Here is a 27681-nt window from a genome sequence, read left to right as displayed (position 1 = left end):
GAACGTATTTCATCGCCTAACGAAAGACAAGGAAGCAAAGAGATTTCGGCTAAAGAAATCTGAACTTGATTACATTGCAGCATCCTTTAGCGTCGATGCCAATTTGTAGCGTGACGACGCCGGGCACAAACCAGACGGGCGCGCCTTGGCAGGCCCCGGCTAAATTTCTTCAGAAATTTTGTTTTTCTAGTTATTCTTTATTTTTCATCCGTAACCGTTAATGCGGCTCATACCGCTGCGTGCACACCTACAAAAGAGGTATCAAAACGTGCAGAAAATTCACGCCATTCCAGCTATTACTTTTGGTGGGATTCGGGATTAACATGGCGACATAATTCGCAAAAAACTACGAAAAAAACCCCATTATAACTCAATGGGAAAAATCCTAGAAATACCCTATTTTTGAGGATTTGCTGTGTCGTCACAAATTCACCTAGAAATGCCATTCAAATTTCATTTTGTAGATACGTCTGTGATCTCTTCGAAAGTGAAGACGGCTCGTCGATACCAGTTATGGTTTGTCCACAATTTGCCTCTAAGCGACCCAAAGTTTCTCATTTTTGCTCATATTAGAGTGACAGCCGACCTCGGTTCATATCTGGGCACAACATTTCTTTCTCTCATCACTGTAAATGCTCTGAGTGAGGTACAGATATGAATCTCGGGACTATCGCAGAAGACACATTGAACTGTCATACGCTTAAAACGCTTTTCGAATATGTATTACGGTTCCCGAACAAGAAGGATTTGTTTCCAATGCTTTTTTTCAGTAAAGTGTGTTTGCTCAAACACACTTGTGTGTTTGAGAGCTCACAGCTCAGAGCTCACACCTGCTGAGACCATTATTTGCCATAGCAACGGAACTCAAGAGGCTATTGGCTGCTGGTTAGGACTACGAATACGCATCGTTGTAGTTCTATCTATCCTCAGTTGAAACAGATCAGGACTGAGAACTGGCCTTTACAACTACTTGCTGCTTTGGGCTGTATATAACTGATTTAACTCAGTAACTGTTACACATGGGATTAGTTTTACACTTTAAAATTAAGCATATTGAAAATTTCACAATAAAAGCCCTGAATATTTTTACATGACGTAATTGCTCTTTTTTGGCTTTATTTGACTTTTTCATCCAAAGCACTGTTACACATGGTATTAGTTTGGCCCTTTAAAATGAAGCTTAACAAAAATTTCAAAATAAAAGCCTTGAATATTTTTACATCAGCTACTTGTGTTTTGAGCATTATATAACTATTTTAACCGAAGGACTATTACGCATGGGATTAGTTTGGCCCTTTGAAATGAAGCATCCTGCAAATTTCAAAATAAAAGCCTTGAATATTTTTACATGACGTAATTGCTCTTTTTGGCTTTATTTGACTTTTTCATCCAAAGCACTGTTACACATGGTATTAGTTTGGCCCTTTGAAATGAATATTAACAAAAATTTCAAAATTAAAGCCTTGAATATTTTTACATCATGTAATTGCTCTTTTTGGCTTTATTTGACTTTTTCATCCAAAGCACTGTTACACGTGGTATTAGTTTGGCCCTTTGAAATGAAGCTTAACAAAAGTTTCAAAATAAAAGCCTTGAATATTTTTACATGACGTAATTGCTCTTTTTGGCTTTATTTGACTTTTTCATCCAAAGCACTCTTACACGTGGTATTAGTTCAGAACTTTAAAATGAAGCATACTGAAAATTTCAAAATAAAAGCCTTGAATATTTTACATGAAGTAATTGCTCTTTTTGGCCGTATATGACTTTTTCATCCAAAGCAATGTTACACATGGGATTAGTTCGGAACTTTAAAATGGAGCATAATAATAATTTCAAAATAAAAGCCTTGAATATTTTTACATCAGGTAATTGCTGTTTTTGGCTTTATTTGACGTTTTCATCCAAAGCACTGTTACACATGGGATTACTTTGGAACTTTAAAATGGAGAATAATAATAATTTCAAAATAAAAGCCTTGAATATTTTTACATCAGGTAATTGCTGTTTTTGGCTTTATATGACTTTTCATCCAAAGCACTGTTACACATGGGATTAGTTTGGAACTTTAAAATGGAGCATAATAATAATTTCAAAATAAAAGCCTTGAATATTTTTACATCAGGTAATTGCTCTTTTTGGCTTTATTTGACTTTTTCATCCAAAGCACTGTTACACGTGGTATTAGTTTGGCCCTTTGAAATGAAGCATTCTGAAAATTTCAAAATAAAAGCCTTGAATAATTTTACATGACGTAATTGCTCTTTTTGGCTTTATTTGACTTTTTCATCCAAAGCACTGTTACACGTGGTATTAGTTTGGCCCTTTGAAATGAAGCATACTGAAAATTTCAAAATAAAAGCCTTGAATATTTTTACATCAGCTACTTGTGTTTTGAGCATTATATAACTATTTTAACCCAAGGACTATTACGCATGGGATTAGTTTGGCCCTTTGAAATGAAGGTTAACAAAACTTCCAAATAAAAGCCTCGACAACATTTTAAATCGTACCGAACGGTGCACGTCCGCCTCGCTTAACGTTCTTGCGGTTCTCCGCGTGCCACTGATCACGTCGCGGCGTCCTTTGGCGTCGACGCCGATTTGTGGCGCGACGACGCCGGGCCCATGCCCGACGGGCGCGCCTTGGCAGGCCCCGGCTAAATTTCTTCCGAAATTTTCTAGTTGGGGCCTGCCATGCAAAGCAATGGCAGGAACCTATTACTCTACACCCAACAAGCGTCTCTTTATTATAATTCTTTATTTTTCTTCCGTCACCGTTAATGCGGCTCATACCGCTGGGTGCACACCTACAAATGAGGTATCAAAACGTGCAGAAAATTCACGCCATTGGAGCTATTATTTTTGGTGGGATTTGGGCTTAACGTGGCGACATAATTCGCAAAAAACTGCGAAAAAAACCCCATTATAACTCAATGGGAAAAATCCTAGAAATACCCTATTTTTGAGGATTTGCTGTGTCGTCACAAATTCACCTAGAAATGCCATTCAAATTTCATTTTGTAGATACGTCTGTGATCTCTTCGAAAGTGAAGACGGCTCATCGATACCAGTTACGGTTTGTCCACAATTTGCCTCTAAGCGACCCAAAGTTTCTCATTTTTGCTCAAGTTAGAGTGCGTTTCTGGCTGCTTAGAGTGAGAGATGAAGACAACTTTTTCAACCCAAATCATTTTTGAAATCGCCATCACGCCCACAAATATCGCACGATTAGTATCACAATCGGTCCTGACATTGATACGCCTGTCTGCTCCGGTAAAATGTTTTCGAAATTTATCTAGACCGTACGGTTTTCTGTCACGGTGCTTCAGAGCAAAGTCATGCGACAGGATTTTCTGAGGCTGTCTGAGGCTCTCTCCCATGTATTTGAATAGAATTTCAGATCTGGGCACAACATTTCTTTCTCTCATCGCTGTAAATGTTCTGAGTGAGGTACAGATATGAATCTCGGGACTATCGCAGAAGACACATTGAACTGTCATACGCTGCAAACGCTTTTCGAATATGTATTACGGTTCCCGAACAAGAAGGATTTGTTTCCAATGCTTTTTTGTCAGTAAAATGTGTTTGCTCAAACACACAATTGTGTGTTTGAGAGCTCAGCGCTCAGAGCTCACACCTGCTGAGACCATTATTTACCATAGCAACGGAACTCAAGAGGCTATTGGCTGCTGATTTGGACTACGAATACGCATCGCTGTAGTTCTATCTATCCTCAGTTGAAACAGATCAGGACTGAGAACTGGCCTTTAGAACTACTGCTGCTATGGGCTGTATATAACTGATTTAACTCAGTAACTGTTACACATGGGATTAGTTTGGAACTTTAAAATGGAGCATAATAATAATTTCAAAATAAAAGCCTTGAATATTTTTACATCATGTAATTGCTCTTTTGAGCTTTATTTGACTTTTTCATCCAAAGCAATGTTACACATGGGATTAGTTCGGAACTTTAAAATGGAGCATAATAATAATTTCAAAATAAAAGCCTTGAATATTTTTACATCAGGTAATTGCGCTTTTTGGCTTTATGTGACTTTTTTATCCAAAGCACTGTTACACAATGGAATAGTTTGGCCCTCTGAAATGAAGCATACTGAAAATTTCAAAATAAAAGCCTTGAATATTTTTACGTCATGTAATTGCTCTTTTTGGCCGTATATGACTTTTTCATCCAAAGCACTGTTACACATGGGATTTGTTCGGAACTTTAAAATGGAGCATAATAATAATTTCAAAATAAAAGCCTTGAATATTTTTACATCAGGTAATTGCGCTTTTTGGCTTTATGTGACTTTTTCATCCAAAGCACTGTTACACATGGGATTAGTTCGGAACTTTAAAATGGAGCATAATAATAATTTCAAAATAAAAGCCTTGCATATTTTTACATCAGGTAATTGCGCTTTTTGGCTTTATGTGACTTTTTTATCCAAAGCACTGTTACACATGGGATTCGTTCAGAACTTTAAAATGGAGCATACTGAAAATTTCAAAATAAAAGCCTTGAATATTTTTACATCATGCAATTGCTGTTTTTGGCTTTGTATGACTTTTTCATCCAAAGCACTGTTACACATGGGATTAGTTCGGAACTTTAAAATGAAGTTTAACAAAACTTCCAAAATAAAAGCCTTGACAAAAATTTTAAATCGTACTGAATGGTGCACGTCCGCCTCGCTTAACGTTCTTGCGGTTCTCCGCGTGCCATTGATTACGTTGCGGCGTTCTTTAGCGTCGATGCCGATTTGTGGCGTGACGACGCCGGGCCCGAACCCCACGGGCGCGCCTTGGCAGGCCCCGGCTAAATTTCTTCCGAAATTTTCTAGTTGGGGCCTGCCATGCAAATGGCAGGAACCTATTACTATTGTCGGAGAGAAGTGTCTCTTTATTTATTTTTCTTCCGTAACCGTTAATGCGGCTCATACCGCTGGGTGCACACCTACAAATGAGGTATCAAAACGTGCAGAAAATTCACGCCATGATTGCTATTACTTTTGGTGGGATTTGGGCTTAACGTGGCGACATAATTCGCAAAAAACTACGAAAAAAATCCCATTATAAGTCAATGGGAAAAATCCTAGAAATACCCTATTTTACCCTATTTTTGAGGATTTTCTGTGTCGTCACAAATTCACCTAGAAATGCCATTCAAATTTCATTTTGTAGATACGTCTGTGATCTCTTCGAAAGTGAAGACGGCTCGTCGATACGAGTTACGGTTTGTCCACAATTTGCCTCTAAGCGACCCAAAGTTTCTCATTTTTGCTCATATTAGAGTGACAGCCGATCTCGGTTCATATCTGGGCACAACATTTCTTTCTCTCATCACTGTAAATGCTCTGAGTGAGGTACAGATATGAATCTCGGGACTATCGCAGAAGACACATTGAACTGTCATACGCTCGAAACGCTTTTCGAATATGTATTACGGTTCCCGAACAAGAAGGATTTGTTTCCAATGCTTTTTTTCAGTAAAGTGTGTTTGCTCAAACACACAATTGTGTGTTTGACAGCTCAGAGCTCACAGCTCACACCTGCTGAGACCATTATTTGCCATAGCAACGGAACTCAAGAGGCTATTGGCTGCTGATTTGGACTACAGATACGCATCATTGTAGTTCTATCTATCCTCAGTTGAAACAGATCAGGACTGAGAACTGGCCTTTAGAACTACTTGCTGCTTTGGGCTGTATATAACTGATTTAACTCAGTAACTGTTACACATGGGATTAGTTTGGAACTTTAAAATTAAGCATACTGAAAATTTCAAAATAAAAGCCTTGAATATTTTTACATCATGTAATTGCTGTTTTTGGCCTTATGTGACTTTTTTATCCAAAGCAATGTTACACATGGGATTAGTTCGGAACTTTAAAATGGAGCATAATAATAATTTCAAAATAAAAGCCTTGAATATTTTTACATCAGGTAATTGCTGTTTTTGGCCGTATATGACTTTTTCATCCAAAGCACTGTTACACATGGGATTAGTTTGTAACTTTAAAATGGAGCATAATAATAATTTCAAAATAAAAGCCCTGAATATTTTTACATCATGTAATTGCTCTTTTTGGCTTTATCTGACTTTTCCATCCAAAGCACTGTTACACATGGGATTAGTTCGGAACTTTAAAATGGAGCATAATAATAATTTCAAAATAAAAGCCTTGAATATTTTTACATCAGGTAATTGCTGTTTTTGGCCGTATATGACTTTTTCATCCAAAGCAATGTTACACATGGGATTAGTTTGGAACTTTAAAATGGAGAATAATAATAATTTCAAAATAAAAGCCTTGAATATTTTTACATCAGGTAATTGCTTTTTTTGGCCGTATATGACTTTTTCATCCAAAGCAATGTTACACATGGGATTACTTTGGAACTTTAAAATGGAGAATAATAATAATTTCAAAATAAAAGCCTTGAATAATTTTACATGACGTAATTGCTCTTTTTGGCTTTATTTGACTTTTTCATCCAAAGCACTGTTACACATGGTATTAGTTCAGAACTTTATAATGAAGCATACTAAAAATTTCAAAATAAAAGCCTTGAATATTTTTACATGACGTAATTGCTCTTTTTGACTTTATTTGACTTTTTCATCCAAAGCACTCTTACACGTGGTATTAGTTCAGAACTTTAAAATGAAGCATACTGAAATTTCAAAATAAAAGCCTCAACATGCCCCTGAGGTTAGTGCACCGCCGCAGGCAGTGCAATAATATTATTCTGCATTATCTGTTTCTCTCAGGTTAGGGAACTGCCTTGCACAGCAAGGCAGTTCATTAGCATTAGCATTTTAGCTTAAATAAGCTATTAGCTATTTATTGGACTTATTAGCCATGTTTAGTATACTGAATGGAGTAAGTCCATTATAGAGAACATCCTAGTGATGTCCCACATGCTGGTGACAGCAATGATGCTAACATTAGCATTTTGCTAACTACTTGCGTTTTCAGCATTATATAACTGATTTAACCCAATGACTGTTATACATGGAATTAGTTTGGACCTTTGAATTGAAGTTTAACAAAATTCCAAAATAAAAGCCTTGACATATTTTACATCAGATAATTGCTCTTTTGAGCAATAAATAACTGATTTAACCCAATGACTATTACACATGGGATTAGTTTGGAACTTTAAAATGGAGCATAATAATAATTTCAAAATAAAAGCCTTGAATATTTTTACATCATGTAATTGCTCTTTTTGGCTTCATTTCACTTTTTCATCCAAAGCACTGTTACACGTGGTATTAGTTTGGCCCTTTGAAATGAAGCATACAGAAAATTTCAAAATCAAAGCCTTGAATATTTTTACATGACGTAATTGCTCTTTTTGGCTTTATTTGACTTTTTCATCCAAAGCACTCTTACACGTGGTATTAGTTCAGAACTTTAAAATGAAGCATACTGAAAATTTCAAAATAAAAGCCTTGAATACTTTTACATCAGCTACTTGTGTTTTGAGCATTATATAACTATTTTAACCCAAGGACTATTACGCATGGGATTAGTTTGGCCCTTTGAAATGAAGCATACTGAAACTTCCAAAATAAAAGCCTCGACAACATTTTAAATCGTACCGAACGGTGCACGTCCGCCTCGCTTAAAGTTCTTGCGGTTCTCCGCGTGCCACTGGTGACGTCGCGGCGTTCTTTGGCGTCGACGCCGATTTGTGGCGCGACGACGCCGGGCCCGAACCCCACGGGCGCGCCTTGGCAGGCCCCGTCTAAATTTCTTCCGAAATTTTCTAGTTCTTCTTTATTTTTCTTCCGTAACCGTTAATGCGGCTCATACCGCTTGGTGCACACCTACAAATGAGGTATCAAAACCTGCAGAAAATTCACGCCATTCCAGCTATTACTTCTGGTGGGATTTGGGCTTAACGTGGCGACATAATTCGCAAAAAACTACGAAAAAACCCCCATTATAAGTCAATGGGAAAAATCCTAGAAATACCCTATTTTTGAGGATTTGCTGTGTCGTCACAAATTCACCTAGAAATGCCATTCAAATTTCATTTTGTAGATACGTCTGTGATCTCTTCGAAAGTGAAGACGGCTCGTCGATACCAGTTACGGTTTGTCCACAATTTGCCTCTAAGCGACCCAAAGTTTCTCATTTTTGCTCAAATTAGAGTGACAGCAGACCTCGGATCAGATATGGGCACAACATTTCTTTCTCTCATCACTGTAAATGCTCTGAGTGAGGTACAGATATGAATCTCGGGACTATCGCAGAAGACACATTGAACTGTCATACGCTCGAAACGCTTTTCGAATATGTATTACGGTTCCCGAACAAGAAGGATTTGTTTCCAATGCTTTTTTTCAGTAAAGTGTGTTTGCTCAAACACACTTGTGTGTTTGAGAGCTCAGAGCTCACAGCTCACACCTGCTGAGACCATTATTTGCCATAGCAACGGAACTCAAGAGGCTATTGGCTGCTGATTTGGACTACGAATACGCATCGCTGTAGTTCTATCTATAGTGGAAGACTCAGTTGAAACAGATCAGGACTGAACTGGCCTTTACAACTAATTGCTGCTTTGGGCTGTATATAACTGATTTAACTCAGTAACTGTTACACATGGGATTAGTTTTACACTTTAAAATTAAGCATATTGAAAATTTCACAATAAAAGCCCTGAATATTTTTACATGACGTAATTGCTCTTTTTTGGCTTCATTTGACTTTTTCATCCAAAGCACTGTTACACATGGTATTAGTTTGGCCCTTTAAAATGAAGCTTAACAAAAATTTCAAAATAAAAGCCTTGAATATTTTTACATGACATAATTGCTCTTTTTGGCTTTATTTGACTTTTTCATCCAAAGCACTGTTACACATGGTATTAGTTCAGAACTTTAAAATGAAGCATACTGAAAATTTCAAAATAAAAGCCTTGAATATTTTTACATCATGTAATTGCTCTTTTTGGCTTTATTTGACTTTTTCATCCAAAGCACTGTTACACATGGTATTAGTTTGGAACTTTAAAATGGAGCATAATAATAATTTCAAAATAAAAGCCTTGAATATTTTTACATCATGTAATTGCTGTTTTTGGCTTTATTTGACTTTTTCATCCAAAGCACTGTTACACATGGGATTAGTTTGGCCCTTTGAAATGAAGCATACTGAAAATTTTAAAATAAAAGCCTTGAATATTTTTACATGACGTAATTGCTGTTTGTGGCTTTATGTGACTTTTTCATCCAAAGCACTGTTACACATGGGATTAGTTTGGAACTTTAAAATTAAGCATACTGAAAATTTCAAAATAAAAGCCTTGAAGATTTTACATGACGTAATTGCTTTTTTTGGCCGTATATGACTTTTTCATGCAAAGCACTGTTACACATGGGATTAGTTCGGAACTTTAAAATGGAGCATACTGAAAATTTCAAAATAAAAGCCTTGAATATTTTTACATCAGCTACTTGTGTTTTCAGCATTATATAACTATTTTAACCCAAGGACTATTACGCATGGGATTAGTTTGGCCCTTTGATATGAAGTTTAACAAAACTTCCAAAATAAAAGCCTTGACAACATTTTAAATCGTACTGAATGGTGCACGTCCGCCTCGCTTAACGTTCTTGTGGTTCTCCGCGTGCCACTGATTACGTTGCGGCGTTCTTTAGCGTCGACGCCGATTTGTGGCGTGACGACGCCGGGCCCAAGCCCGACGGGCGCGCCTTGGCAGGCCCCGGCTAAATTTCTTCAGAAATTTTGTTTTTCTAGTTTGCATTAACATTTTGTTTGTTAACTGGCCTAAAACTATGAGTCATTTTCTTTACGTTGTTTTTTATACATGTTGGCATTTAGCAGTGTCAGAACTTTGCAGAAACCTTGATTTCTAATAACCCACATGCCAAAGTGAAGCATTCACTGATGTGTTTTGATACCTAGATTGCTAAAGCAGTACTGATTAGCAGTATTATGGCTTGATATTTGCGTTTTGATTACAGCTGTTCCTCTTATGTTTCCTCTGATTTTCATTTGTTCTGATATTTGTTATTTTCCCACACAGAGCAAAAAAAATAAATAAATAAAGCTGTTTATGGACGTGCAACGTAAAAGCATAACCTGTTTTTGAAATACTTTTTAGATAACAAATAAGGTATACTGAACTATACTTACTTTAAAATAACTTTATTTTTTCCTTCATCCTAGGTTTCCTAAATAAGCTATACGAATAAACTTGCCTTGCTTTGACTCTGTTAAATTAAATCATTAATCACAAGAGGGTGTATTCATTCACTGAAAAAAAAACAGGTGTCAAATTTAAGGATAAAAGCAGCAAAATGTTTTTTAATAACTTTTTTTTTTAGATTTATTGTACTGCTCAAAAAAATAAAGGGAACACTTAAACAACACAATATAACTCCAAGTACATCAAACTTCTGTGAAATCAAACTGTCCACTTAGGAAGCAACACTGATTGACAATCAATTTCACCTGCTGTTGTGCAAATGGAATTTTGCACAGAACAAAGTATTCAATGAGAATATTTCTTTCATTCAGATCTAGGATGTGTTATTTCCTTTATTTTTTTGAGCAGTGTATATTATTGACGGCAAAAAAAAATTTAGTTGTGCAATTTTCTACCACACTTTTCCTTTCCACTCAATTTTCTATTATGCTATTAAATAGCACTGTGTGAAGACGCATCTTTGTTAACTTCTTTCTGTGATTTACTCTGCAACAGTGAACAGTCTTCTCCATGATTGTGTAGGCTATTGGATATAACTTCTGTATTAAAAATATAATTTTTAAGAATGTATGTAGTATTACATTTTTGGGATAAACAGCAAATGTTGGTTTTATTAGCTTAAGGTCATAATCTTAAAAAACAACAGAAATAAACAAGTAACATAACATGATACATACAGTAGGTATCACTTTCTATATTAACTTGTTGAAATAATTATGAATTTTAAGATTGCCTTTGAATTATATCAATGACAATTTACAACAAAATTACATTAAGAAGTTGAAAAACAATTTGAATAAAAACAACAAAATTAATAATTTTATAAAATAGTGCAAAAAAAACTAAAAGTAGTAAACCTAAAATTATAGAATATCAACAATCTAGAAAGGATAAGTGAGAAAATAAGATAACAGGAAAACAGAAGGATATTCAATACGATAAAATTAGGCTTAGACTTAACTTCTCTTCTTACTTTTGCTCTTACTGTCTGGATGTACTCAAAGTGGCTGCCATCTTGCTGAAAGTCGATCGGGTTCTGGTTGAAGAACCACTGAAAAGCCACATCCAATGACGTGTCGTGTGTTGCTTTGCAGCTCAGTACGACGCTCTCCCCTACGGTCACCTCCACTCTGCTCGGGCTCAGCACCACACGCATGGCCTCTGGAAGCAGAAAACTGCTGCACTGTCACCGCAGGCTAACCCAAAGTCAAACCGTTGCATTTTTTTTTTCACATCAGTGCCAAAAAAAAAGTTCAGAACCCCTAAAAGTAACTTCTGGAGGGATAAAATATCCTACTTGACTCATCTAGACTAGTGCATCTATAAGAGAGACGGTTACGCTGTTAAAACCTGCTACTGTAATATGATTCTTGAATGTTAAAGCCCTTCTTCATGGCTGATCAAGCACAATAAATTTCCTGGCACCCCTGCAATGGTGGGGAACAAAATGACATTGGGGACTGTTTACTGAAGGCTGACTTGTGCTAATTTGGCAGAAAATAAAGGCCTCTGGGGCATCACTTACCTTTTACCCACAGTATGGCAGTCATCTCTGCAGAGCCCAGCTGATTCTCTGCCCGGCACACATAGTTCCCTTCATCCGCTCGGCTGGAGTTAACAATTTTCAAAGTGTTGTTCCGCAACACCATAATCCTATCAAAAAAGGGGGCTGAAATCACCAGCTGAACATATAACATATGAAGTCATATGTTAGCTGTACAGAGTTAAAAGTATAGAAATGTTCACCCTGCTGGGGTATTTTGGTAGAAAAATCCAGCTGGAGTACTTAGAATTAAAATAAGCATTTGAAAGATAACTTAAAAATGAATAATTTAAAAAGGAGAAGAGCAAAATGCAAGAGAATCCCAGTAAACTTCAGTGTCATTGAAAGGTTAATTTGTTTCAGCAGTTCAATTCAAAAAGCAAAAATATATGAAGTTATATTTAGGTACTCATGGCCTTTACTTAATTGTACTTGGACAGGAAATAGGGTTGAGAGAAAAGGAGAAGGTGTGCAACAAAAGGCTGAAGACCAGAATGCGAACCCTGGACACGGTAATAAATATGTGCATAAATATGTTTTCAGAAGGCTGACATTTAAATAACTTGATTGGTCTTTTTAAAAGTAAACTTGCCCTACTTTTCTTCAGAATGGACAGAAATAAACATCTGAAATATACCACTTGAATTGAATTAAGTGATGTCATTCAAGATCACTGCTGTAAAACCTTTTCAATTAAAGTTCGGTATAATATTTATTGTTTTATCATCTGAGAATTATTCAGTAGGTTTATGTCTGGTGATGTTGCTCAGAACAGATGAGATTTTCCCATTCACTGGAGCTAAATAAAGGAATGTTGGGAACATGTTTGGAGATTGCTAACTGCAAATACTCATAATTTGCATAATAATCACTTCCATATGCCTTCCTGATCAAAATTGATTTGCTGATTCCCAGTGAAAGCGTCTTCCTCTTTACATATCCTTTCAGCTCATTCCCGTTCACATGAAAAAGGATCCGCTTCATATCAAACTGTTTCCGACATTTATGTCGGGTCCATAAATATCTTCAAACTGGAGAGTTAATGACGCCTACTGATTTGGCAAATCTCTCTCAGGTGACTTTTGAATTGGGTTTAACTGGAACAAATGAGGGAGATGACACGCTAAAAAGAGCCACAGCTGGTACACAAGACAGAAGAGGGTGACGATATTACAGTCTGAGGTGTCATTTTTGATTACTGTATGGGCACAAATATTGCACAAATTGGATTCTATAACTCCCAACATCTCCCAGCTCTCCTAAATACACTTTACAGACACCCAATTTGCCAAACCATTGTTTTGGGGGATGGTGTCAGATTCCAACAAGCCAATACTGTTAAGAAATGAGTTTGTGCACAAAATGGTATCAGCAGAGTGCCCTTCACCAACATGGTGTATTCTGTTTGGAGGTGAAAACATATGGCCATCAGCTTCAAAAACAAACATCTGTGTCATGCATCCAGGACGCTGCTTTTCAGAAGATTACAGGAAATTATTTTAGGCTTTTTGCAGCAGCTAAAAATGTGTATTTGGTTTTCCATGAGGTGTTCTAAAGTCAAGCATCATTCTGATGTTGATGATAATCTCTGGTCAAGGGAACAAGAGCAACAGGAAGTCCAACAAGCAGATAAGAGCTGTTACATGCTGTGCAGAGATATTTCTTTCCCCCTGAACTAAAACAGGTTTGTTGTCATTGTAGCATTTTTCTTCTCTTTCATTTCAAAGATGTCATGCTGTGCAATTTTTGTTTCTGTTCACTGCACATGACTTCACATGAAACAAAGAGAACATTTTCTATTTTCAGCAGGAGAAATGCATTTATACACAAGTGCATATAGCTTTCTGTGCATGGCCCTTCTTGTATGTCTTCACCTGTAGAAAATGTGATAAAGATAAGTAAATATGATGTCACATTTAAAAACTTGGATTGAATTGGATGATGGAAACAATCTATGGTGTTGGTAAACATTCGAGCTGAAGTGGCTCATATTACCAGAGCTGATGTTCAGTTTTGTTGTTTTTTTCCCATAAAGAAAAAAAAAACAGAACTGTTTGGCACAAACTGTAATTTCCAACTAGAAACTTTACCCGATACATCAGCACCAGCCTCTTCACTGTGTTGCTGCTGAGGTTTTATTTGTACTTGTAAAAATAAAATCTATAAGTTTATCACAGTTAATTTGTAGCAAAATCAATAAAACCATGACTGGCATAAATAAAATGTCCTGCAGTTATACAAGACTTGTAGTGATTGCACTCAATTTTAATTTATATTTGAGTGAATTGCAAATTCTGCAATTAGTTAATAGTAATTACTAGCAATTTAAATTAAATTTAACTCCAAAACAAAAGACATATGAGCTCAAGAACAAATCTATTATTTACAATATTCAACCATCAGATTGGTGCAAAGATGCAATTATGGCATTCAGCTTTTAGGTTTTTCAGGAACCTGTGATCATTTATCTAACTTCTTTGAAAGAAACTTTTTATTTAGAAATGTGAACTGACATTATGCTGACATAATCGCTGGGGGCGTCTGTGCTTGCTACACCATTGAGATGGCATTTTAGGCTTGAACTGCTTCAGTAATGGGCCAACTCCTTTTTGCATGACTTACACAAAACACTAGTCTTTTTCAGCATCCCATCAAATCATATTTTTGAAGAAAAAATTAATACCCAGTGAGCCACAAGAAACAGTTCTGTTGTCCGTCACTGTAGCTTCTGGACGCCAGATTTACATGCAAACCAGAAACATGAAATATAAAGCTTCTGCCTTAGGACTTCCAGCATTAATTATTTGCAAATCAGTTGTTGCATTGGTGAAAAAAAGAGGATCTGAGATTGTGCCCAATTTATACATCACTTTTTGTTTATGAAATGAAATTGGCCCTTTTTTTTAATCACCACCGGTAGGCAAAGCAGGTTAATGTCTCTGTTTTTTGTGTACAAAGTAATAAAAAAGTGCCAATTTGTTGTTTAAAAAAATTCCAACAAATTCAGTGGTTAAAAATGTTTACTTTTTTGTCAAAAATGTTTCCCTTTTGGAGACCACCCACCAAGTTTGCCACAGCACAGCACCCTCCTGTATCCCACAGCTGCATGCTCACGTACTTGGCAGATATTTTACAACTGCGATTATCCCTGGAAAGTGAGGGAGCAGGACTTAAAATAGGAATCTCTAGGTCTACTCTATCACCTGAGCCATTGCCATCCATTAATTTTATGGACAATTTAGACATTGTTCATAGATATTTTCAAATAAAAAATGCTCAATGAGAAATTTTCTGACATTAGCATAGCAGGTTAGAGATGCTAGAAATGTCAGCACAATTATAACATTTCTTCATGCCATGCTATGCTAAGGAGACGTTCTGTGCCCTGATGAAAACTGACTCACCTCAACATGCTGGAAGCTTGAAATGTATCCAACTGCTGTGTAGTCCTCCCTTTTTTTGACCAATTTAACTAAATATTTTTGGACTAATTGAGGCAGCCATAGCCTGTGTATAAAGATTAAACTTTCAACCAATTGCAGAAAAATACAAAAACAATAGGCAATGGCATCAAAGCAACTCCAACAATGTCTACACTTGTGACCAAGAAAAAGCTCCATATCCAGCAGGGATAAACATGGTATGCATTAAAGGAAACACTAATGTAATGAGGACAGATTCAGTGGGTAAAGAAATGTCTCACCAATGTTTTGATGCCGTACAAACATTAATTTCTATGTTTTTTGTGTGTACAAAGTACAAAGCAGCTTTATATCAGATCTTGTGGCTTTCAAGGATCACAATAGGCTGCCATTTGAATAATTACAGTATAATTTAAAACTCATCAAAGGAAAATTTCTAGTACAATGTTTGCAGAGAATGTTACACAATGGGAAATAAAGTACATCTAGGGTTCTTTGTTCCCCTGCATCACTATTTCCATAAATCTAAATAAGTAGTGCTTTCATCTTGTGTAGGATTGGGGCTCCACATGATGCAACCTAAATGCTACTGCATTAAGTGAATTGAGAAAAAAACAAAAAACTGTCAAACTCTGATGTGTATATCACCAGGCGGTTCTCAAAGAAAGCCCAAGTGTAACATGGAGGAAAACAAACCTGCAAACATCACTCCTGCATTCATAAGTAGGCCCTCATTCAGCTGAAGGACACAAACAAGTCGGTGCAAACATTTTGATTTGACTTGTAACAGCTGGGGAATTAAATGCTTGACATAAGATCGTATAGGACTTATATCCAACGAGGCTGCTTGCAGATACGTGTGGATTTGGCTGAAGGGCAGAAATCATGTCAGGATCTTGTTTTGTTATGTTGTTGGGTTTTATCCCCAAAGAATCAAATAAAAATATTTGTTTGAATTACATAACATTTATTTCGTATTTGATTTTAAGAAAGAAAATTAATGAAGTCGCTGGTATATTTTTGTTTTTTTAGAGGGAACATATTGCTCACATTGAAATATTTTAATAAAGCCAACCTTAAACTTTAAACTTATTAAATCCACAGAAAAAAATCCCACGCTGAGAAATAATTATTCTGAACAACATCCTGTAGCACAAATACCCCCAAGAACTCATTAAAATAAACATACCAGTTTTCTTATTATCATTATCTTACACTTTATAGGATGATTAGTGTCTAGGAACTTCGAAATATAATAATTTTTTTATTTCCTTGGAATATAAATAGGAGATTACAATGGTCACCACTGGCCACGACCCCGAATGAAAATGTAATTTTTGTCTTTTTATCTAGGGATTTGGATGGTAAGGTAGTAAAAAAATCTCTAAAGCAGCAAATTGTGGCATCGTGTGCCACAATTTGGCACACGATGCCACAATTTTAATATACATTAAAATCTGTCGTTAAGTGTAGCCCACCCTATCCCAATGTTGTGGGCTAAACAGGAGATATTTTTTTTGTATCAATGCCGGATGAAGTAGGAGAGGAGTTCAGTTTTATATACGTTAAAATCTGGAGATATAAAAAATTAAAACGTAAAAGTAGTTGTGTTTTGTGGCTTTTGTTATTTACACAGGCAATATATTTTAAAATATATTTTGATTAAAAAAAGAAAAAAAAATTAAAAAGTTATTTTTACCAGCGTATGTGGTCATGGTTGCCTGGCGACAAGACAGGCCAAGGTCAATAAATCTAAAGCTAGCCTGTCTAATTTCACAATCACTGAATTCTGGTCTTTGTTGTCAAAAAATGCATGTGGGAATTTGGCCCTTTAATTTTAATATTCTTTACAGGTTTAAAAAGGATGCCAATACATTTATCCAGGCCTGTACACAATCTGATTGTAAAATAAACAGACTTCAGTATTAAGATACCCGATGCACTAGAATGGAGTTTGGCGAGTTAAAAAAAATTGTTTTATTCAACATCAAGCAAAAGGCATTGAAAGTTTTCTGGATAATTTCTCTACTGTTTGGCATTTATCCTTGCAACACAGAGCACTTTTAACACCAGCAAGGTGATTGTAAATGGCAACGAAAGACTCATGGGGGGTGAAACAAAATCTACCTACACATAGACAGTTAGGCAACCAACCACAGCCAGGAGACATTTTTCAAATTAGGGAGGATATTCACATCCGACAAGGACACTGAGGCAGAAAGGACAAGATATAGACTACTGGGTATACAGAATATGCAAATGAAGCCAACCTTAAAAAGAACCTAGAGGAAACAGCAAAATATCACAGAAAACCTTCAACATTTTGTAGCAAATCTGTTGATTTAAAGGGTGGTAGAATACAAACAGATCATTGCTTAAATGCTAAATCATTAAATTCAAGCAGATTCTTTAAAAAGTTTGGCAACGAGAACAGAAATTCCCAAATTACTCACTTACAGTCTGACAGTAAGTCCGTGTATTTCAAATGAATCTGCCACGTGTTTTCAAGCTAATGGGATTAATACCTTCTGTTTAAGAGACAAAAGCCCTGAACATTACCGGAAATCCATGTTAATTACAAACCTTCATTAAGTCAACACAGCTGTCAATGCCAGATAAACGTGAGGCGGCTTCGATTCTTCCCCTCTTCCTTCAAGAACGCAGCGTCTCTCCATCCATACACTCTTTACTATAGATGGTGTCAGAAAATCCTTGCAGGAGTCACCCTGACCCGGACCTTACAATGCACGGCTTCTCCCACTTTGTTTTAGCCGTTTGAGATTGCAATCAGCCCTTCACAAGGTTGATCGTGATTTACACAGTGACTCTCCTAAACACGGTGTCATCCACTTCATTAACTCACTTTGGGACATTTAAGTTGCAAAAGACAGGCTATTAAGGGAGTCAAACTGAAACGAGGTTCCGGTCTCAGAAAATAAAGCCACTTTCTGTTGCATCCTAGCTTTACTGAAAGAGAGATTATAGGAAGATGAACCATACTCATCTGTAATATCAAATTTCAATAGTGAAAGCCAGTGGTGGGCACTGTTAAATAAAATGTTAATTGCGTCAACTCTGCAGCTCTAATCATAAACATTCGTTCTGCCAATCCTAAAGCGCTTCACCAACATGGTATGTAGCAGAAGCTAATGCTGAAGTGCTAACTTCAATTCAAATTGAAAGACTACAAACCCCAATATCAATTTTATTTTGACAGATATTGCCTGTGTTCATATATTTTTCTGTAGTGTCCATTTTTTTTATTTTGTTCCTGCATGTTTCTTGTTCTAAATATAGTTATTGAGGTAAAAAAAAAAAAAGATTGATAATGTGACAAGAATTGGAATTGCTGCATGTTCACACCCTTCAGAATAAGAGCATGTTTAAAATGCCTAACTAACTGAAAAATTAACAGAAGATAACCAAAACTTCAATGAAGAAGTTTATTCAACTGAAAATTTACAAAACACCCCAGTAAATTAGCGCTTTATAGTTTATCAGGAAAAAACAAAATTGGAGGAGCTAAGTGTCCTAAACATTGTCAAAGTTAGCAAAAGCGCCAAGTGAAAAATTTGCTCTGCTGTTAGCACCCAAGAGAAAGTTTGTACCTCACTAAGATAAAAGATAACACAGCCTTGAAAATGTATTTATACCCCTCACCTAAGTCACCTAATTAGTAAGTGGATTCCACCAATTTAATCTTAATACAACATTAGCTGTTTTATAACTTCAAGAGTTATAAAACAGCTCTTGAAGTTCCCTTCTGTTCTGTAGAGTACTACAAAAGAGTGACACTAACTACAACTTCTGTTGAGTACATTAGTGAACAAACAGCTATGGCCATCAAGCCCAAGAGCAAATTGTGGAGAAATTTAACAAAAGGTTGGACAATGAAGCACTATTTCTAGCTTTGAACAACTCAGAGCTCCATGCAATCCGTTATCAACTACAATCTAACCCACCGATATGGCTTGTTTGGAAGAGAGCCAGGAAGAAAGTAATTACTTAAAGAAAGCCATATTAAGTTACACTTGTAGTTCGCTACAAGCACAACAAACAAGAAGGTTGGATAAGACTAAAAGTTAACTTTTTGGCAAACCACTGTATGTGGGAACCAAGCACTGAGCCTGAAAATCTGATACATTTTTCAACAGCAACATGGTAGGTGGTCAGTATTGATGGGGAGATGGATGTAATTAAATAAAGGTCATAGAAACAAATTAGATGCTTAAAAGACTTACGGCTGGGGCAGAGGCCCAGCAGGATAATGAGACTAAGAGTAAATAAAGCTTATTCCTATTCATTAGTAGCCCAGTCACACCTAATTCTAATTGGAACTTTGCTGTAAGACTTTGAGCTAATTTGGAAAGAAAAACTGGCAACAATTCAGAGTCCAAATGTGCAAAACTAATGGAAACACACCCCAAAAGATCTGCAGCTGGACCAGCAGCCAAAGATAGTTCTACAAACCAGGGAAAATGAATAAAAATTCATACAACAAAATATCTTTTTTAAACCTTCCTTCCTTTTCACAATTATGTTACTTTGTGATCAATCACCCAACATTTCAATAAAACAGGCATTCCTGTTGTAATTTAACAATTTATTTAATGGCATTCCTAATTCACAAAGGCAATCTTTTTCAGAACAGAATTTTAAACAAGGTAATAAACAAAAACAAGGTAATCCAAAAATGTACCAGTGCAGTTCAAAGCAAAGGCCAAATTTCACCCTCCAGTCACATAACAGCATCAAACTCATACCAAAATCCTCTTCAGTTCACCTGTTGGAGTTGTAAAGATTTGTAGCTGTCTGTTTGAAGGAGCCACACACACTGAGGATCTGATTATCAGCCCTCTGCCCTTGCCATGAGGCTGTTGAACAGACTACTAAATCTTGGCTGATAAACAAACGTTCCCTTCCCTCAGTCAGAACTTTGGATTCTCAGTGGTAAGTGATAATTTCAGCTGCGGCGCTCACTTTGATTGATGGGTTTTTACGCTTATGTGGCCCCCACCGGGTGCACGCAGGAGATGCTTTTCATAAAAGATGAAGCAGCAAACTGCATGTGAATTAAAAATGAAAATATAGGGACTAAATTGTCAGCATTCTAGAGGAGCGGAGGGGGTTAAGTATGAGCCCCCAAAGCTCTGCCGGTACCTATAGTGTTTTATTCCAACAGTGACACTTAATTTCAGAAACTGTAATAAAAATTGGACGTGTTGGAAAAAGACGTGCCTACCAACCCTCAGAGGCCTGGGCCAGAATGATAACAGTTGGATTTTTGTTACAATACTATAAGAAATAAATATACGGGAGCAAAAAAAAAAAAAAAACTTTTATAAGCCAATCTAATTGTAAAGGGCTATAAAATCTTTAAATATTCCAGGATAAAGGACAATAAAAATTTAATACTATTTTTTTTTTTTTATGAAATTGAAATAAAGTCATCTTTAAACCATCTAGCCTATTACTTTTAGTGTGCAATAAGGGAATATTAACTAGTTTATTAAAATTTTCTGTGAATTGAACTATATATGACAATATATTATATATATATATATATATATATATATATATATATATATATATATATATATATATATATATATATATATATATATATATATATATATATATATATATATATATACTGTATATATGTAATAAAGATTTAGCAGACAGGTTTATTGAGTAACCTGTCCAATTTTTGTCTTTAACATTCTTTTTATAACATAGAAACTGAAACCACAACATGCATCAGGCAGCTCACAGTTATTGCATGTTCAAACTAGAGCCAGGCTTTTGTGAAAGCAAACATCTCACCTATTTCAGGTCTTGTTCTGCTTCAGCATGAGAGTGTTTGTGTTATTTAAATAAATCAATAGAGTGTTTTACCTTTTGTTTGGCTGTATCCTCCTGTCTCCTCTTTTCCATGTTATGCGGGGTTTGGGCGATGCTTTCGGCTTGCATTCCAGGGACACGTCTTTTCCGAGTGTGGCTATGACCCGTATCGGATTGGGGACGAAGACGGGTGGAGACGCTGTGTGGGACAGACAATCAACGTTTTTTTTTAACTGTGGATTTAAAAATATATTTATAATGGCATGGCTCACTTCATAAATCAACAAGATCATTGAATAAATTAAAATGTTTAATTTTAATTTATTAAAATTAAATCAATCAGAATTGATTTAATTTCCAATTAAAATATTTAATTTATTCAATTAAATATTTTAGATTGTATTAAAAAACAAAATCTTTTTTTTTTTTTTACTAAATCAGTGCCACAGTTACTGGGCTGCATACTTCCAGGGAATTTCTAATTACTAATGTATGACTTCATGTTTTCCTGGAGTATAAATATGACATGACGCAGAGGTTCATTTAAATCAGCCACTGGTCAGTGAGCTACACAAGGTTCCATATTTATCATGCCACCCTGCACAATCAGCAGGATGAGAAGTGAACATCTATGGGGGAATTTTTCTGCCTTAATCCAAGAGAACACATTTTCAGTCTGAAAGCAGGATTTAATGTCTTTTGTTCTCAAAGTTTTAAAAAATGTTGCTTACATTTTTATTTTGAAAGCAGGACTTCATATCTTTCTTCTCAAAATTTGCAATGATTGTACTCAAAACCTCTCCTCACGCTCACACTTCGTCTCTGCTCGGAGCAAATCTTCACTTGCAAATTCTCTGCTCACTTGTTGGAATTTTTCTGTAATAATCCAAGAGTCTGAAAGCAGGACTTCACGTCTTTTGTTCTCAAAATCTTTAATACTTTTGCTCCTGCTTTCAAAATAAAACTGTAAACAAAAGTATTAAAACTTTTGAGAATAAAGTCATGAAATCCTGCTTTCAGACTGAAAATGTGTGCTCTTGGATTATGGCAGAAAAATTTTCCTCATAAACATCTGCTTAAATATTTGCATCTTTGGGCCACCAAATCTTTTTTGGAGGTTTTTATTGGCATTAGTGCCCTTCATTCACTAGTAGATTCACAGGAAGAAGAGCAGAAAAAGAAGGGGAGGACATGCAATGAATGACCCAGAATTGGGAATCAAACCTGGGACGGTAAACTTTGTACGGTGTATTTGGTCTATCACTGAACCACTGACCATTACACATTATGTTAAAAATACTTTCGTCAGTTAATTCCTTAATGGCTTAGCACCATTAAAGACATGTTGTTGTTAAATTCTGTTGCGACACCTCCAGGCGCTGCAACCATCTTCTGATGTCTAAGTTTATTTCTCATTTTGTACTATTCATTTCTTTATCTTGGTATATTACGCATATACACATAACCTGCATCTTAACTCGAGTCGAGCAAATCTCAATCTCGTTGTAATCTGTTGATGACAATGACAAATAAATCTTATCTTATATCAACCTCACAGACCACTCAGGTTTCTTGATTCAAATATACTTTGAATCTCCACATCCAAACATGGAAAATCAGCATTCAGTTATTATGCTCCACTAATCTGGAACAAACCTCTAAAAAAACTGCAAAACAGCAAAAACACTGACTTCCTTCAAGGCTAAATTCCCATTTCACTTGTTTAGAGTTGGTTTTGAATAATAATAACTGGAAAATTGATTAGTTCTAGTTTTCATCCCAGTGTTTGATGATAATTATTCTTGATGACTCTGATGATAGCATTTGAGAAAATGTGGCGTTTGTTGCTTGTTTGCTGTTCTCAACATAATTAGTTATTGTGTTATGTTTTTATCATGTAAAGCACTTTGAAATGCCTTGTTCCTGAAATATGCTATAAAAATAAACTTGACTTGACTCTGATGATCATAATCAAGCATCAATCTTGTAACTATAAATACAAGTGAAGATATGGGGAATTGTAGCCTCAAGCCTGTTAGTGACAGTGTAGATTATTTATGTGAATTTCCAGGACCCGAATACAAACGTCTCTCATTAGCAGCATAATAAAGCTGATATTTGCCAAAAGACAATACAAAACATTGTAAAATGTTCCAAAGTGCCATTTAACTGAATTATTTGAGTGTGTTATGTAACTAGATATTGTTTGGTGAGACAAAGTGCCAACTTGAAGATGACATAGTTGGATGCTTTGTTTTTTTTTTCATTATCATTTATTTTGTTATTGGCATTAATTTAACCAGACTGCCCGAGAGAGTAATAAGTACATACGATACAAATAGTAAACAATTATGTATCTGTTGAGAGAAACATGCACTGGCCATTCACAGGCTCTAGGGCTTTGTCAACAGTGGTTATTCAAATCTTGAATGATGCCTCATAGGTGACGTTATACACAATGACAATTCAATCTCATCTGTAGCTACAGGCCAACCCTTCTCCCTGTAACACTTGTGTCTTTGAGCCTGAGTAGTTGTCTGAGTGGCAGAGGTCCCTGTAGACAAAAAAAGGAGCGGAAACCGGAGCAGTTGCTGTGTGTATTTGCTTTAATCAAAGCTGGTGGCACCACTGCTCACATGCCTCCATGCTACCACACTCCCAGAAGAGCTGGATCTGGGACAAGATCGCAGACGTGAGGGCAGCTGTTGACCCCGTGCAGCCTCTGGTGATCGCTCATCTGCAGGCTGTTATTAGTCATGTAATCTGTCCTGATAGTGTTCGCTTCTGGACATTGAGACAGAGCGCAGGTCACTGGGAAGACGTGCCCGTAGGGTAAAGTTATGAAAACATTCATCAACGGCTTCCAAATCTCATCCAACATGACTGTGACTCCGAGGAAGCCACGAGTATCTGGTCGTCGGCTTGAATAAAGCCTTTTAAAAGCCCTACAACTTTTAAATCTTGCAGACAAACACCTTGAATCTTGAATATAAAGCTCACCAAGCAGTGTTGTTCTACACAGACATCCCAGAACGTACACAAAAAACTTTATCCATTTGCAGTAAGATTTTCAAAATGCCACAGATTCCCCTTCAGAAAAGGGCAAGCCATAAAAGACAGTAAATCAAGTCATCCCTGAGGGAAAAATGAAAGGGGAATGGGTATCACCAGATGTGTCCCAGTATCGAAGATGACAAGGAGAAAATAGTGCATCAGCACAGAACAGTGGACAGCTATTTCAGCACGACTCTTATGTTTTAGCCTGCAGCCTTAAGGCATAGAAGCACTTTTTCTTCGCCTTTTAATGTCTAAAAAAATTTCCAAGTGCACACAATGCTGGTTTGGCAGAAAGAGAAAACAATAATGATACAAAGATATTCGTAAGTAGGCAATTGTCAACAATTGCAGGTGATTAGACAATTATGGCAATCCCTGACAAGGCACTGACTGTCTGGCAGAATCAAGTTAGTTTAAAGAAAAAAAGACAACGTTGGCTGTTTGCAAAGTCATGCTATGGAAATAACAGAACTTCATCTATCACTCTTATAAGATAACACTGCTGTTACTTGTACAAATACATCTCAGTAAAATAGACTATGTGCTCTGATGAGACTCATTTGTCGCATTTTAATTTATCTTTTAAAAAATTAGCAACCTGAAATGAAATGTTTCACTAAGCTAAAATTTCTGTATTTTTTACATTTCGATAAATATGAATACATTCTAACACAGAATATATTAAAGTACTCTAATCTAAAAAAAATAGATGCCATATTTGTATTAGTTATATGTGGATTATTATCATAAATAACAGAAATAAAGGCTTGAAAACAGTCTGTATGTAGCTGATATGTGTTTCACATAGGGAACTGAATTGCTGAAATGAAGAAACTTTTTAATAATATTCTGATACATTGAGATCCACTTACATAATTTTGCTGTTATCTGTTAAAAGAAAAAAATAAATCCCATCTTAATATAAAGCCTGGTGCAATGCCATCTATTTCATGAACCACACGTGATATAGTCCCACAAAGTAAGATCTTTGCATCTGAATTCTTTAGCAAACTGTAATCTGCCAGTTTCATGTCATGGCTCAGTTTTTAGAAGAAAGTTGTGTTTCAGATAATCCTAGATGTGCCTCCAAATAACTCAGATATTGAGAATTGACATATTAGAAACCCACACACCCATGGAATCATCTATGTTTCTTAAAGTTCTAATTTTGAATAAAATAATTATTTTAACAAATTTCTCAATTTTCTGGTATTTAGCAAACAAACAATTTTAGTAATCTAAACTGAGCTAAACACGGAGAAATTAGTGAGAGCAAACAAAGGTTAAGTGCGTTTACTTTCAGTGTATTTAAACATCTTGTTTCAGGAGTATTTAATGAGGTCTGGCTTGAAAAACAGAGATTCCACTGAAAAAGAAGTGATGAAAGTTAAGAAGTGAAAGTTTGTTTTTCTTGGAAGTGGGGATTTTCTTGTGATAGCAAACAGAGCTCTGATGAGAGCCTAATGAAGTCATTAAAATCCACCAAACACACCACTGCCAGCGTTTGGTTCCATTAGCTGAAATCCATACCTACAAGCTACTGGTTTACATCCTCCTCAGAGTAGTGCCAAAATGTTCTGGACCCTCATCAACTTGATGTGCACACACTCCTCAGTGAATACAACCAGGAGAGTCATTAGTTTGTTCATCTGTCCAGAGTCTGGGTTAAATCAGGGGCCATTGATTGGCAATCACCATATCTCACAGTTCAGCGTTCTCCTCTTGCATTTCAGTCTCTTCGCCTATCAGCCAGTTCCTTAATCAGACACCAATGGTTCAGCTGGTATTAGATTAAGAAATGTATTCTAAAGGAAAGTGACATTTGTCTAGAAAGTAGCAGCTTGGTCTACATTAATAAATCAGGTGATAAAATACCTAAAATCTTCAGCTCTGCATTGGAGAAGATGGCTCCGTATTTATTCTCAGCCACACACTGGTACATTCCTGAGTCCGTCTGTTGCACTTTGTTAATGGTCAGTTCCCCATTCGCTATTTCAACTCGACCCTGAAACGAGGCAAAAGCACAGAGGAAAATGAGGCCTTGAATGTGGACATTTTTTACCTCTGGATGAAGTGTGCAATTAACGAAGAGGAGGGGTTCTGTGTGTATTTAAAGTACCTGGGATGTCAAGGGCAAACCGTTACGAATCCAGTGATAGGTGGGCCGGGGCCTCCCGATGGCCTTGCACTCCCACTGGAGCTTCTCTCCACTATCCATCTGAGTGTCATTAATCATTCTGATCCATTGAGGGAGAGCTGAAAAATAGAGAAAAAAAAGAGACATAAAAATGAGTAATAAATCCTTAAAATATACAGAAGCCACAAGTATGTTTTTCTGTAATTATAAACAGGCATCAAGGAAAAAGACATCCAAAGAAATGTGTTGCAAACTTTTAGAATATTAGGCAAACGTCCAAACCACACATTTTGTGTTCCAAAAAGGTCTTGGCATTATTAAGGGATAAAACCTAACAACTCTCCAGATCAGTATATGACGCATTTACAGCCTTGCAAAATAGGCCCAGAAAATAATAAAAGATTTTCAGATATTTAAAAAAAATGGAAAAGCATATTAGGTCCCTTAAGATAAATACTTTGAGAAACCATCTATCACAGCAATTACCGCTGCAGGTCTTTTCGGGGTATGACTCTCAGCTTGAAACATCAGCAAACTAAAATACAGTGGACTACAGTCTATTTACGCTTCAGTATTCACAGATTTGTGGATTCTTTAACTGTGGAATTTATGCACCTGTTTGCGCATGTTTTTTGTGGAAAATCTAAAATATATATTTTTTTAAAATGCAGCTTGGGAACCTGATATATGCAGCCGCAATTCTACTTTACTCCACCTTTAATGGCAGCTGCAACGCCAGCCAACACTGGTACGATTTTTGGTCCGATTGAATAGAGAAAGTTCATCAACATCAGTTTAAATCAGGTAAATCTAGGCCTCACTGAGGTCACAAATCTTCATGAATTTCATTGTGATAATGTCAGCTAGATCAACAAAGAGTAGGTCATCACAATTATTACAAATACAAATCTTTACCCTGATGTTCTCAATAGAAACTCTATAGTAACAAATTGGTTCCAGAAATCATCTAATTAGTGTATAGAGTACATTAAATAAACATTTAGATTGATGCATGTTAAACCAGTAAACATTCCAATGCTAGGCAACCGTGTCTGCCTTGCAGAATAAACTGAGCCCATAAATCTGAACTAGTTGTTAATAAAGAAGCAACTCGGGCAAAAAACAAGAGCGAGGCGTTTCTGGGACCACGAGCTGCATTAAAAAGAGGGAAGCCTCTTTTAACGTCTAACTGCACAACTCTTTAATGAATGTGTGTACCATTGTGTAATTTGCATGCTGAAAATGCCAGGAGGCAATTAGAACTGGAGAAAATTAACACAAAATTCTCAACCAAATCCACACAAATAGTTTTTGTCTCTTCTTTATGAGAATGATTTTTTTTTCTTCCTACTCCAAAAAAGCTCTATAAGCTCTGCAAACAAGTCAACTGTCTTTCCTTGGGACTTCTTTTTTCCAACCTTT

At 36.2% G+C, this 27681-nt stretch overlaps 1 protein-coding gene across 2 annotated transcripts in view; it reads right to left on the bottom strand.

Annotated features, from left to right (window-relative positions):
* The window catches only part of cntn5 (contactin 5), a 165844-nt gene that overhangs the window by 32868 nt on the left and 105295 nt on the right, over nucleotides 1-27681 (bottom strand). For both annotated transcript variants that reach the window (XM_023350705.1, XM_023350707.1), the window contains exons 10-14: nucleotides 26242-26378; nucleotides 25998-26127; nucleotides 21120-21264; nucleotides 11782-11909; nucleotides 11230-11417 (exon numbers count right to left, since the gene is read on the bottom strand). In XM_023350705.1, the coding sequence (XP_023206473.1) occupies nucleotides 11230-11417; nucleotides 11782-11909; nucleotides 21120-21264; nucleotides 25998-26127; nucleotides 26242-26378 (728 nt within the window). The remainder of the gene's footprint in view (nucleotides 1-11229; nucleotides 11418-11781; nucleotides 11910-21119; nucleotides 21265-25997; nucleotides 26128-26241; nucleotides 26379-27681) is intronic.

The sequence above is a fragment of the Xiphophorus maculatus genome, chromosome 18, assembly GCF_002775205.1.
Source record: "Xiphophorus maculatus strain JP 163 A chromosome 18, X_maculatus-5.0-male, whole genome shotgun sequence".
NCBI lineage: Eukaryota > Metazoa > Chordata > Actinopteri > Cyprinodontiformes > Poeciliidae > Xiphophorus > Xiphophorus maculatus.
This window is presented reverse-complemented; position numbering and strand designations above follow the sequence as displayed.